The sequence below is a fragment of the Loxodonta africana genome, chromosome 14 (assembly GCF_030014295.1).
Source record: "Loxodonta africana isolate mLoxAfr1 chromosome 14, mLoxAfr1.hap2, whole genome shotgun sequence".
Classification (NCBI taxonomy): Eukaryota; Metazoa; Chordata; class Mammalia; order Proboscidea; family Elephantidae; genus Loxodonta; species Loxodonta africana.
Window position 1 is genome coordinate 69,209,347 of NC_087355.1, and position 20,233 is coordinate 69,229,579.

Consider the following 20,233-nt stretch of genomic DNA (forward strand, 5'->3'; position numbering starts at 1 on the left):
GCTTGTCTTTCTCTCCTGACCTTTGCACAGGAGATTAGCAGCTTTCATAAAGGCCTCTGTCCCAGAGATGCATAAAATATGTTACAGACATGAATTAACTCACCACCTGAGAACTCCTGTGAGACCACCTGTCAACAGGACTTGGACTCATTTCTCAAGCTGGTGGGATACTCTGGGAACCCACTATGAGTTTTAGAAACACAACTGTGTTTATAGCCATGTCTCCTTCAAAAGCCACTGCTTAGCAACTCTGTTTTGGCTGGCCCAGAGCTTCAGGAGGAAGATAAAAAGGAACAGAAATAGTACCCAGATCCACAGATTTCCTCACCTTTCCTCAAAGTCCTTTTATTTCTTTAACTCCCTTTTCTTATGCAGAGGACTAGTACAGTGGGGTAAGTGCTGGGCTATTGAAGGTGTAGGAGCAAAGGAGATGAGAACAAAACAGAGGCTGTTTGGGAGTGTTTTACTCACAGAGCCAAGAGTAACCTCACCAAAACAGGGTTTCTGGAGTTTGATGTGTAAGCATGTGTCATTGAAGCACTTGAAATATTCCCTGCCATCTGCTACCAGGTCGTTGCACTGGACCACTATTTTAAAATCTTGAGCATTTTAGAGGAAGAAAAGACTCACAGACTCTTGAGAGCTCAGTTTGACAGATGCTGACTTAAACTTTTCTTACTCTATGAACATATATATCAATTGCAGAATTATTCTCACAAAAATATAGCTTTATAACTGGTGAATGTTTTCTCGATATCATAGAAAATAGACAAAATCAACAATTTGGAGGAACTCAGTGATCTGCAATCGTATCTTTTGGGAGAATAACTGAGTGGGCTGATGGCTGATGTCCCTTGAGCACTAGGTATCATGATTGTGTATTTCCTCCCCTGTTTACAAGTGAGTAACATCATCAAAACCTTATTTTAAAATAGGGAGGAAATAGAATCCCAAAGTGAAGCCAAAATGAACATAGAGGTGAGGAGTAGAACCAGAGTAGAACACAAGAATCCTTCCACACAACCCCCCCATCTGACCTCTAGATTAAACGTCCCCTGCTGTTGTCATTCTAGAAATATTGCATCACTAAGGGTTTTAATATCATCATGTCCATGACTGTCATACTTACCTACATTTTAATTTTAATACATACATTATAATTTCATTAAAATAGGTAATTTATCACAGGATATAAAATAAGTCACAGGTAGCAGAATAGACTTTCTGGTATTTCCTTCAAATGAATATTATATATTAACCATACGTTTAAGAAGAAAGGAAAAAACAAACAAACAAACCCCAGGATATAAAGATGGCATGCTTTGCATTTCAGGAATTAAAGGAGAACTGGGTGATATAGGAGACCAGGGCAATATTGGCAAGACTGGACCAATTGGCAAGAAGGGTAAGCTGCATTTTACTATTCTCCAATATGAATATAAAGCAAATTGAGCAGACACTCAATATTTTTTTAAGGTTTTTTAATCACAAAAATAATTTTTCTTTCTTTTAAAATATGATTTCTCTCTTTTATTTTGACTGTTTCTTCCATATATAAGCACAGTGTCTCACATTCCAAAAAATAAAAGTGTCCAGCAAAATTAAACATAAACAAGGGATAGAATCCAGCATAAAATTCTAGTAGTCTTTATACTGAATTCTTTCCTGGTTGGCTACTAATCCTTGAGACAAAATGAGTGTCATGGACCATGAGGCATGTTCAGTAGTGGAAAACAATTATCCATAAAACACAAAGCAGACAGAGGACGGTATAATTTTCTTTCCTAATTTGAGTGGAGTAACTAAGAACTCTTCAAGTGTGATCTATTAACAGGATAAGAAACTTGAAGTATATGTGTACATATTCTTTTGTCTTCAAGTATGTCCTGATCCTTTGCACAATTACAAAGTCAATATTATAAAACATAGGTAGACTTCTCTTCATTATCTAAGCATTCCATCCCTACCCTTGTCTCATAAAGTCCTACAGTGGTAGCATAATTGCTTGCTTCTGATATACACTAATTCACGCAGGCATTGTCCCACATGGTTTGGATATACAAAGCTGTATGAAAATCAAAATTTTGTTGTAAGGAACTCATCAACTATTTAGGAAGACAGGACTTCCTCAAAAAGAATGATCATACAGAGTGATACAACTACTATAGGAACCATATGAAAATATCCAAATGCTATGAAGATCAGAAAGGAAAGACTGTTTTTGAATAGGAACATAAGGCAAAATTGATACTGGTCAATCTAGGAAGAACTAACTTAGGTCTTGAAGAATAAAAACTGTATGGAAATTGGGAAGAGGCATTTTAGGGAGATGATACTTGTGCACAAGAGATACTTGTGCAAAGATACAGATGAGAGGAGCTCAGTACCATGGAAAATTGAATTAAAAGGTTATGATTTTTAAATTGAATTTTATGATGTTATAGTATTTGTCTACTTTTAACATATGATTCATTTTTCTTTTCTCATAATAAATAACTTCATTTTCAATTGTATTAAAACATATACCAGAAAAATATTTGCTGTTTCAGCCTTAAGTGTACAATTCAGTGGCATTTTAATCCCATTAGCCATGCTGTACAACCATCACCACTAACCATTTCAAAAGAAAAAACTGTATCACCCCAAATAGAAACCCAGTGCACCTTAAACAATAACTCCTCGTTTCTTCCTCCCCCAGCCCCTGTTACTCACTGATAAACTTTGCCTCTACGCAGTTCTTGTTCTAGATATTTCATATAGGTGGAACCATACAGTATTCCTCCTTTCAAGTCTAACTTATTTCATTTAGCATAATATTTTAAGGTTCATCCATGTAGTAGCAAGTATTAAGGCTTCATTTCTCTTTATGGCTGAGTAATATTTTTTGTCTATATGTGCCACATTTTGTTTATCCAGTCATCTATTGATGAACACTTGGGTTATTTCTACCTTTTAGCTATTATAAATGATGCTGCAACAATGAACATGGATGTACAAGTATCTGAGTCCCTGTATTCAAGCTTTTGGGGTATATAGCCAGGTATCGACTCTACTTTGAGGAGGCAGCTCTTCTCCAATCATCTTTTGAGTGCCTTCAAACCTGGGGGCTCATCTTCCACCACTATATCAGACAATGTTCTGCTGCTATGCATAAGGTTTTCACTGGCTAATACCTTTCAGAAGTAGACTGCCTGGTCCTTCTTCCTAGTCTGTCTTAGTCTAGAAGCTCAGCTGAAACCTGTCCTACATAGGTGACCCTGCTGGTATCTGAATATCAGTGGCATAGCTTCCAGCATCATAGCAACGCACAAGTCCTCATAGTTCGACAAACTGAGTTGGCCTTAATGACGTCGATGGGATAAAGCTTTTGGGACCTTCATTTGCTGGTGTGGCATGACTCAAAATGAGAAGAAACAGCTGCACCCATGTGTTAATAATCAGAACCTGGAATGTACAAAGTATGAATCTAGGAAAATTAGAAATTGTAAAAAATGAAATAGAATGCATAAACATCGATATCCTAGGCATTAGTGAGCTGAAATGGACTGGTATTGGCTATTTTGAATCAGACAATCATATAGTCTACTATGCTGGGAATGACAACTTGAGAGAAATGGTGTTGCATTCATCTTCAAAAAAAACATTTCAAGATCTATCCTGAAGTACAATGCTGTCAGTGATAGGATAATATCCATACACTTACAAGGAAGACCAGTTAATATGACTATTTTTCAAATTTACGCACCAACCAGTAAGGCCAAAGATGAAGACATAGATTTTTATCAGCTGCTGCAGTCTGAAATTGATAGAACATGGAATCAAGATGCATTGAATTACTGGTGATTTGGAATGCGAAAGTTGGAAACAAAGAAGGAAAAATATGGCCTTGGTGATGGAAACAATGCTGGAGATTGAATGATAGAATTTTGCAAGACCAATGACTTCTTCATTGCGAATACCTTCTTTCACCAACATAAACAGTGACTATACACATGGACCTCGCCAGATGGAACACACAGAAATCAAATTGACTACATCTGTGGAAAGAGACAATGGAAAGGCTCAATATCATCAGTCAGAACAAGGCCAGGGGCTGACTGTGGAACAGATCAATTGCTCATATGTAAGTTCAAGCTGAAACTGAAGAAAATCAGAGCAAGTCAACGAGAGCCAAAATATGACCTTGAGTATATCCCACCTAGTTTAGAGACCATCTCAAGAATAGATTTGACCGAAGACCAGAAGAGTTGTGGAATGACATCAAGGACATTATACATGAAGAAAGCAAGAGGTCATTGAAAAGACAGGAAAGAAAGAAAAGCCCAAGATGGATGTCAGAGGAGACTCTGAAACTTGCTTATGAACATTGAGCAGCTAAAGCAAAAGGAAATATTGATGAAGCAAAAGAACTGATTTCAAAGGGTGACTTGAGAAGACAAAGTATTATAATAACATGTGCAAATAGCTGAAGATGGATAACTAAAAGGGAAGAACACACTCGGCTTTTCTCAAGCTGAAAGAACTGAGGAAAAAATACAAGCCTTGAGTTGCAATAGTGAAGGATTCCATGGGGAAAATATTAAATGACTCAGGAGACATCAAAAGAAGATGGAAGGAATACACAGAGTCATTATACCAAAAAGAATTAGTCGATGTTCAACCATTTCAAGAGGTAGCATATGATCAGGAACCAATGGTACTGAGGGAAGAAGTCCAAGCTGCACTGAAGGCATTGGCAAAAAAAACAAGGCTCCAGGAATTGATGGAATATCAATTGAAATGTTTCAACAAACGGATGCATCCCTGGAGGTGCTCACTCGTCTATGCCAAGAAATATGGAAGACAGCTTCCTGGCCAACTGACTGGAAGAGATCCATATTTATGCCTATTCCCGAGAAAGATGACCCAACCGAATGTGGAAATTATACAACAATATCATTAATATCACACACAAGCAAAATTTTTGCTGAAGATCATTCAAAAATGGCAGCAGCAGTATATTGACAGGGAACTGCCAGAAATCCAGGCTGGCTTCAGAAGAGGACATGGAACCAGTGATACTATTGCTGATGTGAGATGGATCCTGGCTGAAAGCAGAGAATACCAGAAGGATGTTTACCTGTGTTTTATTGACTATGCAAAGGCATTTGACTGTGTGGATCAGAACAAATTATGGCTAACATTGCGAAGAATGGAAATTTCAGAACACTTAATTGTGCTCATGAGGAAGCTTTACATAGATCAAGGGGCAGTTGTTCGGACAGAACAAGGGGATACTGATTGGTTTAAAGTCAGGAAAGGTGTGCTTCGGGGTTGTATCCTTTCACCATACCTAGTCAATCTGTATGCTGAGCAAATAACCCAAGAAGCTGGACTATATGAAGAAGAATGAGGCATCAGGATTGGAGGAAGACTCATTAGCAACCTGTGTTATGCAGATGACACAGCCTTGCTTGCTGAAAGTGAAGAGGACTTGAAGCACTTACTGATGAAGATCAGAGACCACAGCCTTCAGTATGGATTGCATCTCAACATAAAGAAAACAAAAATCCTCACAACTGGACCAATAAGCAACATTGTGATAAATGGAGAAAAAACTGAAGTTTTCAAGGATTTCATTTTAGTTGGATGCACAATCAACAGCCATGGAAGCGGCAGTCAAGAAATCAAAATGCACATTGCCTTGGGTAAATCTGCTGCAAAGGACCTCTTTAAAGTGTTGGAAAGCAAAAATGTCACCTTGAGGACTAAGGTATGTCCCACCCAAGCCGTGATATTTTCAATCACATCGTATGCATGTGAAAGCTGCTCAATGAATAAGGAAGACTGAAGAAAAATTGATGCCTTTGAATTGTGGTGTTGGTGAAGAGTATTGAATATACCATGGACTGCCAAAAGAATGAACAAATCTGTCTTGGAAGAAGTGCAACCAGAATTCTTCTTAAAAGCAAGGATGGGGAGACTGCATCTTACATACTTTGGACATGTTGTCAGGAGAGATCAGTCCCTGGAGAAGGACATTATGCTTGGCAAAGTACAGGGTCGGCAGAAAAGAGGAAGACCCTCAATGAGGTGGATTGACACAGTGGCTGCAACATTGAGCTCAAGCATAACAACAATTGTTAGGATGGCTCAGGATCGGGCAGTGTTCTGTTTTGAATAGGGTCACTATTGAGTGGGAACCGACTCAATGGCACCTAACAACAATGACAGCTAGATGTGGAATTGCTGGGTCATATGGTAATTCTATGACGAAAATCCTGGTGATCTACATGGGGTCACCATGAATCAGAATTAGAGTTGACTAGAAGGCAACTGATTTTTTTTGTTTTGTTTTGATGTATGGTAACTCCACGTTTAATTTTCTGAAAAATTGGTACACCATTTTACATCCCCACCAGCAATGGATAAGTGTTTCAATTCCTCTGCATCCTTGCTGACTCTTGTTATTTTTCATTTCTCTCATAATAGCCATCCTACCCATTGCCATCGAATTGATTCCGACTCATGGCGACCATCGGGGGTGAAGTGGTATCTCTTTGTGGTTTTGATTTATAGTTCCTTAATGATGAGTTGTTTTTTTTTTTTAATGAGTAATGATGTTGAGCATCACTTTATGTGCTTTTTTTTTTTTTTTAGTTAATATTCATCTGTGGTGTAGGTGTAATACCAAATTCATTCTTTTATATGTGAGGATTCAGTTGTTCCAGAACATAATATTCATTTTAATAATGAATTTTCTATTTATAATTTTGTCATATTTTTCTTAAAAAGGGCCCTACAAATTGTATAAGCTTTAGAGCAAACACATCATGGATTTGCCTCTGGCTTATCAGCTTCATTTAACAATTGGCTAAAGGGGTGGAAAGTGTAGCCAGAAAGTGGGATGTTGGCAGTTCACGATTTCTGAAATGAAGCCATGTTAGAGGAGGTTAAGATTCCTGGTATTGCTCTAGCGATGAGAAGAAGTGGAAGAGGAGCGTGAGTCACTGCCATGAACAAGTACAGAATTGATGAACTTCATTTCATTAATTCATTCTATATGTTTCACTTTCATAGATTGGGGAGTACTAAGTCTAGCTGGCACTCCAACTGGAAGAGGCAGAGTTAGTGATCATAAACTAAGTCTTAATCCTTTCTTAAAATAGGAGTAGGTCACTGGAGCCATTGAGACTGGAGAGCTCCCCAATACTTTCACCCTGAGATATTCTTTAAACCTTGAACCAAAGATATTCCATGAGGTCATCTTTTAGCTAAATAACAATTTGGCTCATAAAATAAACAATATCATCTATGAGTACTGTGCTCCTTAAAAAAAAATCATCTATATGAGACCAAATGCTCAACATTTACTCAAAAGCAAAGACGAGAAGACAAGGAGGCAGGATTACAGGAAATCGAACAATGAGAATGGAAATGAGAAAGTAGATATACAGTGAAAAATGTAACCAATGTCACCGAACAAATTGTGTAGAAGTTGTTAAATGGGAACCTAATTTGCTGTGTAAACTTTCACCGAAAACATGATAAAATATTTTTATTAAGAAAAAGAATAGGTCACTGGGAGAATGGTAGACGACAGAGACTAGGAAAGATCAAGAGTTTCTAGTATGATTGCCTGAGCTTAAAGTGGATGAACTTCCAGACATGTGGAAAACCTAGCAGCAGGCTTAACTGTCCTTATCTCCTTCAGGCCAACTCATCCTTCAAGGCTTAGGTCAAGCATCATCTACTCCAGCAACCAGTGCACACCTCTTTCATTGTACTCATTGTCATGGCCGATTAGCTTGTCTGTTTCCCCTATAGACTGTAAACATCTGGAGGGAACAAATAAGTGAAAGATTTACTGAGCCTATTTGCTTAAATAAACACAAAATAAACTGTATATGAGGAGCCTGTCTTTTTACTCGTTTTATCCTGAGTACCTATTTTATAGTGGAAACTTTAAAATGTTTGTTGAATTAAGGGTAAATGAATGAATGAATGAATGATCAAAGACATTATTTCCTACAATATGGACCTTTTTCTTACTCTTTGTTCATATAAATACCTCTTTCCTTTAACATCAATTTTCAGCATTGGCTACTAAGATTTCCTTCCCCAGAGATGTGCCAACAGAATTTATGACCATGTCATCAACACTTTAAAAAAATGGAGGCACAATGTTCTGGCTCACCTGGATTAATTTCATTTTTAATCTGTACTTTGAAATTTATTGTCCTCATTTTGTCAATAGCTCTTCTAAATTTTTCATTGATTCAGATTAATCTCAACTTTCTGGGCTGACCTTAGTGTTGTCACTAGCATGGATAAGGTAACTCTCTGGATGTCAATATTTCATTTTAGGAACAAGAAAGAAGAATGATTTAGTATAGGCAAATTCAATCTTATAGCAAAAGAAATGTTTTCACTTAAGGTCAATAATTGTTTTACACTGAAAGCATTTTATTTATTTATTTATTTGTTTCAATGCATGCTTTAATTCCTCAACATTAAGACAGTTACTACTGGCATGTTGCTACTTCTGTGCCCAAATAAGTTTTTTGTGGATGACTTTAAACCAGAATTGGTTTCCAAGAAATAGGTATTCTAAGCTCAAACTTTCCACATACTGCTAAGTACTTTGTATGAATTTCCTTACTGTAAGCCTGATTTAGGAAACCCTGGTGGCTTAGTGGTTAAGTGCTATGGCTGCTAACCAAAGGGTTGGCAGTTCAAATCCACCAGGTGCTCCTTGGAAACTCTGTGGAGCGGTTCTACTCTGTCCCATAGGGTAGCTATGAGTCAGAATTGACTTGACAGCAGTGGGTGTGTGTGGTGTAAGCCTGATTTAGGGAGCAGAAGCTAGCATTGGTTAAGCATCCTTTACCAGTTGAGTACTGTGCTAATCCCCTGATAAGACAAGATTATCTGATTTATCCTCCATGATGATTTTATGGACACCTTGGCGGTGTAGTGGTTAAGAGCTACAGCTGCTAAACAAAGGGTCGACAGTTTGAATCCGCCAGGTGCTCCTTGGAAACTCTATGGGGCAGTTCTACTCTGGCCTATAGGGTTGCTATGAGTCAGAATCGACTCGACGGCAATGGATTTGGTTTTTTTTTGGTTTAATGATTTTATAATTTTAGATACCAGTATAGTCGTGTCACACAGCATCCATTCGGGCAGTGTCTGGCCACATGTACGTCTGTGGTTCCATAAGGTTATTAAAAAAAAAAAAAGGCAAACCCTTTGGCGTTGACTCAATTCTGACCAGAGTAGAACTATCCCATAGAGTTTCTAAGGAGCAGCTGGTGGATTCAAACTGCCAACCGTTTAGTTGGTGGCTGAACACTTAACCACTGTGCCACCAGAGCTCTAAAGGTTATAATAGAGTTCAGAAATCCCAATCAGAGAACAGGATTAGTGGAAGTAACTGGACGAATCAAACACAACTGCTTCCCACAGGCAACGTGTATCTCATGTCTCTTGTATACAAAGTGATTGCGTTACCAGGTGTATAATGATACAGTACACATATAAACTATAACACGTCATAATAGTCATAATAAATACCTATGTTACTGGCTTATTATGTACTGCATTGTAAACTTTCTGCCATTATTTTAAGGTGAACTTTCCCTAATTAAAAATAAAAAGTTTACTGTACAACAGTGTATGCTTCAGCTCGTAGGCAGCAACACCCAATCTCATGTATCGCACTTCTCTTTAGTTTGTAGAGTTAACACTCTGTTTAATTTTCTTTCAAAAATATTACTGTGAAGGGCATCCTGGCTCCTAAACACAGCAAAACCAGTGCTAGTGATAGTAGAAGTAAGAGGCAAATGAGAAATATTGATTTGGAAGTGAAACAAAAGGTTATTAAGGAACATGAAGGTGGAAAATCAGTGAATGCTATTGCTCACGATTTAGGCATTCACACTTGACAATCACGATGAACCTCAAAAACAAACAAAAATTCTCCAGGCTGTTAAAGGATCGGCTCCACTGAAAGTTACAAGGTTAACGAAAATGCAAGGGGACCTATATCAGAGATGGAGAAATTGCTAATGATATGGATTGAGAACCAAACACAAAAGGAAATGCCTCTCAGCACGTTGGCAGTCGCTGCTAAGGCAAAAGGTTGTTCGAGATGCTTAAGGAGAAGGTAGGACTAGACTACGATACCAGTTTAGTGCTAGCTTTGGGTGGTTTGAGTGCTTGAAACAGCATTTTTCACTGTCTAATGTATTTTTTAATGTGAAAGTGAGTGGTGAGTCTGAGAGTGCTGATGTGAAGGCAGTAGAATTTGTTGCAACCTTAGATTAACTAATTTTAGAGGGAGGTTATTTGCCCCAGTGAATGCCTGAAAGGATCTTCATCCATAAAGATGCCAACTCAATGCCAGTCTTTAAGGCTTTTAAAGACAGAGAGACAGAGTGGTAATATTGTTAGGAGGCAATGTCGTATATAATACGGTGTTTGCACAACGTCCAAATCACATAACGTCCTATTTCACAGAATATATCATGAACGTTAAGTGAGGTATGACTGTATTTCCATTTGCAAAGGAAAAAAGAGAAGCCTACAGAAATTAAGTAACCTGTCCAAGTTTAGCTAGTAAGTGGTAGAGCCAGGATTCAAACCGTGGTTTTGCTGACTTTGATGATTGTTCACCCCACCATATTGCTTTGGCTTTTCCATCTGTCAAAAAAGGAAAGGAATTCATCTCAAAATGCTGAAAAGTAGCCAAAGTGCTTACATCTCTTCAGAAGAAATGCCCCATATAAATTCAAGAAATTGTTTCTCATATTGTTAAGCCTTTGCTGGAGGGTCAGCTCTTCCGTGAATCTCTACCATGATCCATAACCATCTTTTCCCTTTCCGAGTGCTTACCAGGCATTTTATTTATTTCAGTGTTAGTATGTGGTAGTGTTCCATGTCCTTGGCCTTTTATATGAGTTTTGTTTTTTTAATAAGCTCATCATTTCTCCAAAAGAAGTCCTATATTGATGCTTTTTTTATGTCCATGAGATTAGCCCAGAACTTGAATCATAACAGAATAAGCTTCCAGTCCTTGTTCAACTAACTTAAAATATAAAGCAAATAAACTACATTTTAAATTAAAATATTAGATCCATACTCAAATGGTCTGTTAAGTCCATATTATTTTTAGTGGTGGTAAGGATGGATATTACTTTAGGATTTTGATAATATTTTCCAAACACTTTGTTTTCCTTGATTAAATCTTTGAATAACTCATCTGGGAAGCACCATGAACTGCAGAGTCAAAGATGGTTGGGTCTGTATATCAGCATTGCCATTTAATTGCTGAACGTGCTTAAATAAGTTCCTGCTGCTACCTAGCACGTAAGATTTAGTATGATAATATATATAAAGTATCCGGAATGGTACTTGGCACATAATCAGCATTCAGCAAACATATAGTTCCTTCGTTCTTTTAACGTATACCCAAAATTTGTTCTTACCTTTTCCAATTTGCACATAAGGGCAATGAAGATGTTAAAGGATACAGTTAAAACACGAGAAGATCAATATTCCTCAGCTAAGAACTCAACATATTTCGAAGCTTCTTCCCAACTGTTCCCTCTATTTATCATCGCTATTTTTTTTTTTTTTTTAATCTTGCTCCTATCTTCACCTGCTGAAGATTTTCCTGGCCAAGTGCAAATTCTGTCTCCACAGGAGAGCCACAGGGAAATTTTCATTTATTCCCCCAGTTGAAACACTATCTCTTCTGGCTCCCTCTCAGAGTATGTTATCTCTGTTCTCACATTTATCACCTTCTATCGTCAAAAAAAAAAAAAAAAAAAAAAATTTTTTTTTTTTTTTTATCGTCATAGGTTTCACCATTGTCTTGTTCTATCCAAGTACAAGTTCTGGGGCTTCCCTGTGCACGCTTAAACTGCATTTTGGATTTCCAGGACCCCCTCCTCATGCTTAGAGAGCTCATGAATGTCTGGCATCACCAAAGAAAGGTGTCCGCGTGGGTCGGTGTAGAAAGGCTCAGCAAATCTTTGGAGCCCTGGCAGCAGGCATGCCTTCTTTTGGTTGATTGACATCGCTCAGCAGGCAGTGACGAGAAAAGTAGCTAATGGGCCTCCTCAATGCAGGCAACACAGGGCACCCTACAAGCTTTAGAGTGGCTCCCACTTTTTCCCTGTTGTTGGTGTGGGATAGGGCTAGACAGAACCTCCATTTTGACTCCATCTTCCTTTACATGGTCCCCTCAGGTCTTATACCCAACTCCCTGGCTGCACCACCCTCCATAAGCCCCATACCTCTTTCCAGTTTAGGTGACCTTTATCCTGTATTCAGCCCTCATGAGTTTTTTTCTTATTCTTTTTCCAGATCACTGTTGAAGCATAAATTCTATTTTATTACCATCAGGGTATTCCCTTTTGATTCTCCAGAACCTCAGCCAAACATTTCCTTTTGTAAATCAAAAAGTTTTTGCTTTCAATTATTTTGTCTAATGTGAGCTTCAAAAATTTATTTTGAAGTTAAAAAAATTTTTCTTTTTCTTTTTTTTTTTTCTTTCTCTCTGCTTTGACAATCTTAATTCTCCTTGTTTTGTGGATGCCTCTGACCTGGTAAGAAAATGGTCACTTACAAGGAAGAGCAGAAAGGAGAATTACAAAGGTTGATATTTTGATATTATACATTTGACACTGTTTTTATATTACAGATATTTGTATACATCAATCACATCTCTTCTAAAAATTACATACTCTTTCAAGTCAGAAGCTTCAACTTGTCTGTCTTTATATCCTCTCAAAATACCTAGCCCTTTGTCTTACACAGAGTGAGCAGATAGTAAATATTTATTGAATTAAACTGAAAAAGCACAATACATGTTTTTGAAAATCTAAGGGCAAAGACACATGGAATAACTTGGAGCATAATAAATACAAAGATACTATAATGTGTTAATCCACTGATCCAGATTTGCCAGAGAAAGGTAACTTTAAAATTTAAAAACATGCTGAGAATTGGATTACCTTTGTTCAGAAGGCCACGTTATGAAAACATGTTAGTAGAATAGGTAACAATGAGATCCCTGGTGGTGTAGTGGTTAAGCACTAGGCTATTACCCAAAAGGACAGCGATTTGAGCCACCAGACACTCCACAGGAGAAAAGACCTGGCCATCTGCTCCTGTAAAGATTAGAGTCTAATAACCCTATGGAGTAGTTCTACTCTGTCCTATAGGGCCGCTATGAGCTGGAACCAACTTGATAGTAAACAACAAGAAGGATAACAACAAAAACTTGTTGTCATCAAGTCAATTCCAATTTATAGTGACCCTCTAGCACAGAGTAGAACTGCCTCATAGGGTTTCCAGGGCTGTAATCTTTATGGAAGCAGACTGCCACATCTTTCTCCTGCAGAGTGGCTGGTGGATTCTAACCGGCAACCTTTCGGTTAGCAGCTGAGCACTTAATCACTGCGCCTTAGGGCTCCTAACAACAAGGATAGGTAACACAAATACAAATATTCCTTACATATTCTGCTAGAATTCTACATTGTATATAAATAAATTATAATGAATTGTTTGATTAGTTATACCTCTGCAGCCAACTCGAATTATTTATATAAAGCCAAGGGATATTAGTTAGAGATATTTCTAATGAGACTTAAAAACTGTTTCCCCTAATTTTAAATGTATAAGATATTTTCTACCTGAAATAACTGACCATCTTATTTAATTGTTCTTTTTGCTGTTATTGTCTTTATTCAGGTGACAAAGGGGAAAAGGGTTTACCTGGGATACCTGGAGGAAAGGGCAAAGCAGGTATATCTACTTTTCTCTTTGATTTCTAGCATTTTTCCAAATATATTCATCTCCAAAGTAAGCAGTGATATACATGCATATTTCGGAGTCCCTGGGTGGTGCAAATGGTTTGCATGCTTGACTTCTAGCCAAAAGGTTGCAGATTCGAGTCCACCCAGAGATGCCTTGGAAGAAAAGCCTGGAAAGTTACATCTGAAAAATCAGCCATTGGAAACCGTATGGAGCACAGTTCTACTCTGACACACATGGGGTCACCATGAGTGCGAGTCAACTCAACCACAACTAGCACTACATGTATATATATATATATATATATATATATATATATATTTAAGTAAAAACAGGAGTCCTCTCAGTGTGCTTAATCTTACTTCCCGCAGGCTAGTTTACTAACCCAAAGAGCAGATGGGAACTTTCCTCTCCATCCACTGGTGACTTTCCAAACCCTGGGGAATGGGATGATGGCACATTCCATCCCATCGTGCTTCCTGAGAGGAAGCAAATCCAAGCATCAGGGAGTAGCCCTTGTTCTTTGGACCAAGAAAAAGTGCATGAGGGCCCCAACCATAGGGCCTGCCTCAGCATACCTTACATTCCACTAGCACCTCAACCAAGTACTGGCAGCAGTTTTGCCAGCAGCAAACTGGCCAGATCCAGAAAGTCCCCAGTGGTCACCGAATATACTTTTCATGGCCAGGGAGATTGTCCCTGAATTCTAAAAGAGGGTTTTATTTGCAGTGGTGTCTGCAGGAAAGAGGCAGATTGTTCTCAGATAGTTTCAGTTGTTTCTATGTATTGGGGTAGAGTGGAGATTAATTCTAAAGACTGTTTCAAATTCCTTATATTTAACCGTGGTTATAAATAGGAGTCCTTGGGGTGGTGCAAATGGTTAATGTGTTCAGCTGCTCACAGGAAGGTTGGAGGTTCGAGTGCACCTAGAGGTGCCTTGGAAGAAAGGCCTGCTGATCTACTTCCAAAAATTCAGCCATCAAAAATCCTACAAAGCATAGTTCTACTCTGACACACACAGGGTCACCATGAGTCAGAATTGACATAATGACAACTGGTTGGTAGTTATGGATAAATAAAGCCATAGATTTAAATGAAATTCTTTTCACTTTTCATGCAACCAATGAAAAAAGCAAACAGAAGTGCTTGCATAAAGCAGCCATTAAACAGAAAAAGAGAGGGTCATTTGAATTTCATGTCATCTTCCTTTTCAGTCATGTCAGTGCCAGTAGGTAGTTCAAAAGGCAGGTAAGCAAAGGGGAATAGAATGAAGTCACATCCTAGTTAATCCACAAATTGGACAAATAGCTATTGAAATTGTAAATTGGACCTACTCATAGGATTTGGACTTAGCCCTTGAACCAAGCAAGCCATACTTCTAATGGATAATCAGGATTAGTGTTTGATTCAAACTATGTCGGGTTTCTTCATCTTGGGAGAGTTGTGTAAAGCAGGGAACAATGCAGTAACAGAAGACTGGTTAGAAAAATGTATTAAGAAAACCCTAAAGATTTTATTCTGAAATTGGACAGACAAATTCTGTGTTCAACAAAAATGCCAAATGGTCTATAAAGTGTATACAGTGGTTTGTCATATTTACTCTTCTTTTTAAAAATACAGTTTAAAAACTGTCTTTTAGCCCATTCGAAATATTTAAGAAGGTATTTTCTGAATTCCTAAAGAAAATGTAAATTGGAAACCGTGTTTCAAACACGAAATAAAAACTACAGCCGTTCATAGAGAGATATAACAAGACTAGAAAAAGACAGTGTTTGGAAGAAAGTGAATGGCCTGCATGTATTCCATCATAAATTCACAGTTTTTATCATTTAAAAGGTACTGTCTGTGATTGTGGAAGATACCGAAAAGTTGTTGGACAACTAGATATTAGTGTTGCTAGACTAAAGACATCTATGAAGTTCGTGAAGAACGGTGAGCAGCATATTTTATTTTTCTTTGTGCTGTGTAATAATATTTATCTCTTTAGTGACTTTCAACACCGTTTTCCAACATCCCCAGTAGGAAATACCTTGGGTTGGGCAAAAGCTATTGAGATTTTGTCACCACTTTAAAGTTTTCACGAAGTGCTGATTATCCGCTTATACCCCAGACACGTCAGGGACACTTTTTTTTTTTTTTTTATTGTGCTTTAAGTGAAAGTTTACAGCATAAGTTAGTTTCTCATACAAAAATTCACGCACATTGTTATGTGACCCTAGTTGTTCTCTCTATAATATGACAGCACACTCCTTTCCACCCCAGAATTCCCATGCCCATTCAAGCAGCTCCTGTCCCTTTCTGTCTTCTCATTTTCCCTCCGGACAGGAGCTGCCCATTTAGTCTCAGGTATCTACTTGAAGTAAAAAGCATATCCTTCACAAATATCATCTTATGTCTTACAGTCCAGTCCAATCTTTGTCTGAAGAGTTGGCTTCGAGAATGGTTTTAGTTCTGGGTTAACAGAGTCTGGGAGCCGTGTCTTCCAGGGTTCCTCTGGTTTCAGTCAGACCATTAAGTCACGTCTTTTTGTTAGAATTCAGTGCCCCTATTTAGTGTGTGCTATTATATGTGCAAAGGGAACCCTGGTGGTATAGTGGTTAAGTACTACAGCCGCTAACCAGAAGGTCAGCAGTTCGAATCCACCAGGTGCTCCTTGGAAACTCTACGGAGGAGTTCTACTCCATTCTATAGGGTTGCTATGAGTCAGAATCTACTTGACAGCAATAGGTTTGGGTTTTTGTCTTTTGTTCTTTTTTTTAAATATGTGCATTGCCAGAAAGAGGGGAATGGAGAAAAGGGCGAAGTTTGGTGAGCTGTGCCTTAAAAATGAAAAGGGACAGCAAGAGTCAAACAGAGCTAGCATTTCAGAAAACAGAAGTAATAATAACAATAGCTAATTTCGTAAGCATTTAGAATAGTGCACAAGTCCTAATACCATCTCACCGAATCCTCTAATACAGTTAACTCTGTTATTCACAGATTCTGTATTTGTGAATTCACCTACTCGCTAAAATCTATTTGTCACCCCAAAATCAATACTCAAGATACTTTTGTGGCCATTCGCAGACATGCACAGGGGGCGAAAAATTTGAGTTACCCAACACACATGTTCCTAGCTGAACAAGGCAACGCTCTGCCTTCTTGTTTCAGTTCCCATGCTATAAACGATTGTCCTTTCCACAGTCTATTTAGTGCTTTTTGTTCCTTTTTGCATTTTTCACATTTTTTGTTAGTAATTTTGCTTTTTCAAAATGGTCGCAAAGTATGATGTTGAAGTGCTGTCTGGTGTTTCCAAGTACAAGAAGGTTGTGATGTTCCATACGGAGAAAATGTGTGTGCTAGATAAACTTCATCCAGGCATGAATTATAGCACTGTTGGCCATGAGTTCAATGTTAATGAATCAACAATGTATATTAAAGAACGTGTTTTTAAACAGGAACACGAAAAACAAAGTTTCGTATTGATCAGTTGACACAAAATATTGTGAACAGAGGCTTGCAGGAACCTCCCCCTGTGTTTCCTCTAGGAGCAATGATTCAGTATTTGCTAGTTCAGTGTCTGTGGCGACTTCATAGGACATGTCTACTATGAATAACAGGAATCAACCATAATTCTTATGATGTAGGTTCTATAATTAAACTGAAGCTTAGAGAGATTAACTTGCCCAGATTCGGAGCTAATGAGCAGTGGAACAGAGATTAGAATACAAGTTTCTCTGACTTTTCTGTCCACAGTACTTATCAATAGGAGCTTTATGTGTTTCTGTAAGTTTTGCAACTTCCCCATGTTATCAAACCCTTTGCCACTGAGTCAATTCCGACTCATAGTGACCCTATAGGACACAGTAGAACTGTCCCATAGAGTTTGCAAGGAGCTCCTAGCAGATCTGAACTGCCGACCTTTTGGTTAGCAGTCGTAGCACTTAACCATTACACCACCAGGGTTTCCTTCCCCACATTAGTCATTGTTATTCCTTGCCCATTTTCCCATAATAGTTAGCACCAAAACCCTTAAAGTGGAAAGAACTTTTGTGTTTTCTTCTGGGACAGTAGGAATGAAGGAGCTATTGTAGTTACCGTTATAATTGGTTTCATTCTGTTATATTTTCATGTATTGTAATCCAGCTATATTTGTTGTTCATTATTGGAAGGACATAGATTCCATCTTGTGTGCATCCTCATCTTGTAATACAAGAGGCATAGGAAACACCTGATGTTAATTAACTCCCTAATTATAGCTCTAGTTCTGGCCCATGTCAAAGGTGGCTTCTCCAAAATGACTTGGACTGTCATGAATTACCAGACCTCAAAAATTTAACATGGAACAATAGCTCTTAACATTTTAGTGGTCCCATATTTCTTTGTGAGTTTCATTAAAGTTATGGACTGTAAAATGTCTATATAAAGGCCCTGAAGCCCAATATGTAGATCTTATATTGTGAGCTCAGGAGGATTCTGAGTTGCCAATTCTGTCCTGAGGCTTACTCAGGAGTTCAGTCTCTCTCATGTACCTGCAAGAATGTGTAGACATCTCAGCGTGTGTGCATATTTATAGCCTGGAGTTGGACCCAAAGTGCGTAAAGTTCTATATTCTTCACATATCAGTTCAATAAGCTTTTATCATTCCCTGAAATGTTCCAGTAACTGAGGTTACAGTGTGGAAAAGACACAGTAATTTTCCTCAAGATGCTCATAGTTTATTAGGAGAGACTCAGAAGCAAAGGATTAGAATATGATGCTTGCTATAAAGGAGAAAGTAGAAGGGGCAACAGAGATACAGGGGAAGAGCATACAACAGCCCGCATTTGTGTCCAAGTGCATTGGGAAGTATTCCTATAAGAGGTAACACTTCCACTGAGATCGTAAGAACAAGTGGAATTTGCAAAGTAGAGAATCAGCAAGAAGACTTTCCAGGCATGGAGACTCAGGGGTAGGAGAGAAAAGGACATGTTCATGGGACTGCAGGTATGGCTAAAGCATAAACTAGGATGGAAAAAAATAAAATGAGACATGCTGTGTGGATGCTCATGGAACAAATCTCTGTCAATATAGCTATCTGCTGTGTTGGAAGTTGAGGAGGAAGGGGCAGGAAGACAAATGGTAGAAGTTTGTTCTCCGTTTGATAACTAGAAAGGTGGAGAAAAAAATTAAACCAGTACTTACCTTATAATAAGGCCATGCAAAATAATTTTTCAATGTTAGCTAAGTGATTTTAAATCCAGCAATATTATATATTTTCCTGCTTTTGAGATACATAATCATATCCTTCCTTTCCTCCCTGCAAAGTCATAGCAGGGATTAGGGAAACAGAAGAGAAATTTTACTACATCGTGCAAGAGGAGAAGAACTACAGGGAATCTCTGACTCACTGCCGGATCCGGGGTGGAATGCTAGCCATGCCAAAGGATGAAGCTGCCAACACGCTCATTGCTGACTATGTTGCCAAGAGTGGCTTCTTCCGGGTGTTCATTGGGGTGAATGACCTTGAGAGAGAGGGACAGTATGTTTTTACGGACAACACTCCACTGCAGAACTACAGCAACTGGAAGGAGGGGGAGCCCAGTGACCCGTATGGTCACGAGGACTGTGTGGAAATGCTGAGCTCGGGCAGATGGAATGACACAGAGTGCCATCTTACCATGTACTTTGTCTGTGAGTTTGTCAAGAAGAAAAAGTAACTAACTCCCCCCATGCTACACATTTGTTATTTTCCTTTGACTATCATTGTAATGTTTTTTGTCCATTCATTTCTTCCTAATTAAACTGAATTCATCCTGACTCATGACAAGTAGGAAATGCTAAATAGAGGTTTGGAATCTCCATCGCCATGGTCTTCTGTGACAATTTTGAGCCAATAAGTCACCAGGTTACAGGGACACTGATAGTTTGAATTACTAGTTGTGCAAGAAGGCCGTTGTCTCAATGAATGTTCTCAAATGATAAGTTCTCTTTGCATTTGCTCTGCCACCTGTCCCTAGAGCCCTAAAGCACTCTCAGCCAAACCCAATGGATAAATGAACAGTTGGTTGGTAACCATCAGGATAACTGGACCATGCCCAAAGCTAGACATACAAGAGTGTCTTCTCAAAGTGGTTAAGAGCTCAAGCTGCTAACCAAAAAGATCGGCAGTTCGAATCCACCAGCTGCTCCTTGAAAATCCTATGGGGCAGTTCTACTCTATGCTATAGAGTTGCAATGAGTAGGAATCGATTTGACCTCAATGAGTTTGGTTTTTGGTTTTCTGTAAGGCATCCCCGGGTGATGCAAATGGTAACATGCTTGACTGCTATCCAGAGGGAAAGAAAGGCCCGGTGATCTACTTCCATTGAAAACACTATGGAGCACATTTTTACTTTGACACGTGTGGGGTGCCATGAGTCAGAATTGGCTTGACAACAACTGGTTTTCAACTGGTGATTCTATTAGTAAT

At 38.5% G+C, this 20,233-nt stretch overlaps 1 protein-coding gene across 1 annotated transcript in view; it reads left to right on the top strand.

Moving 5' to 3' along the window:
• Positions 1–19,806, top strand: part of COLEC10 (collectin subfamily member 10) — a 59,946-nt gene extending 40,140 nt beyond the window's left edge. The window contains exons 3-6 of the mRNA XM_003408158.4: positions 1,334–1,405; positions 13,741–13,794; positions 15,640–15,735; positions 19,090–19,806. Of these exons, the coding sequence (XP_003408206.1) occupies positions 1,334–1,405; positions 13,741–13,794; positions 15,640–15,735; positions 19,090–19,481 (614 nt within the window). The 3' untranslated portion in view covers positions 19,482–19,806. The remainder of the gene's footprint in view (positions 1–1,333; positions 1,406–13,740; positions 13,795–15,639; positions 15,736–19,089) is intronic.
• Positions 19,807–20,233: the final 427 nt, after the last annotated feature.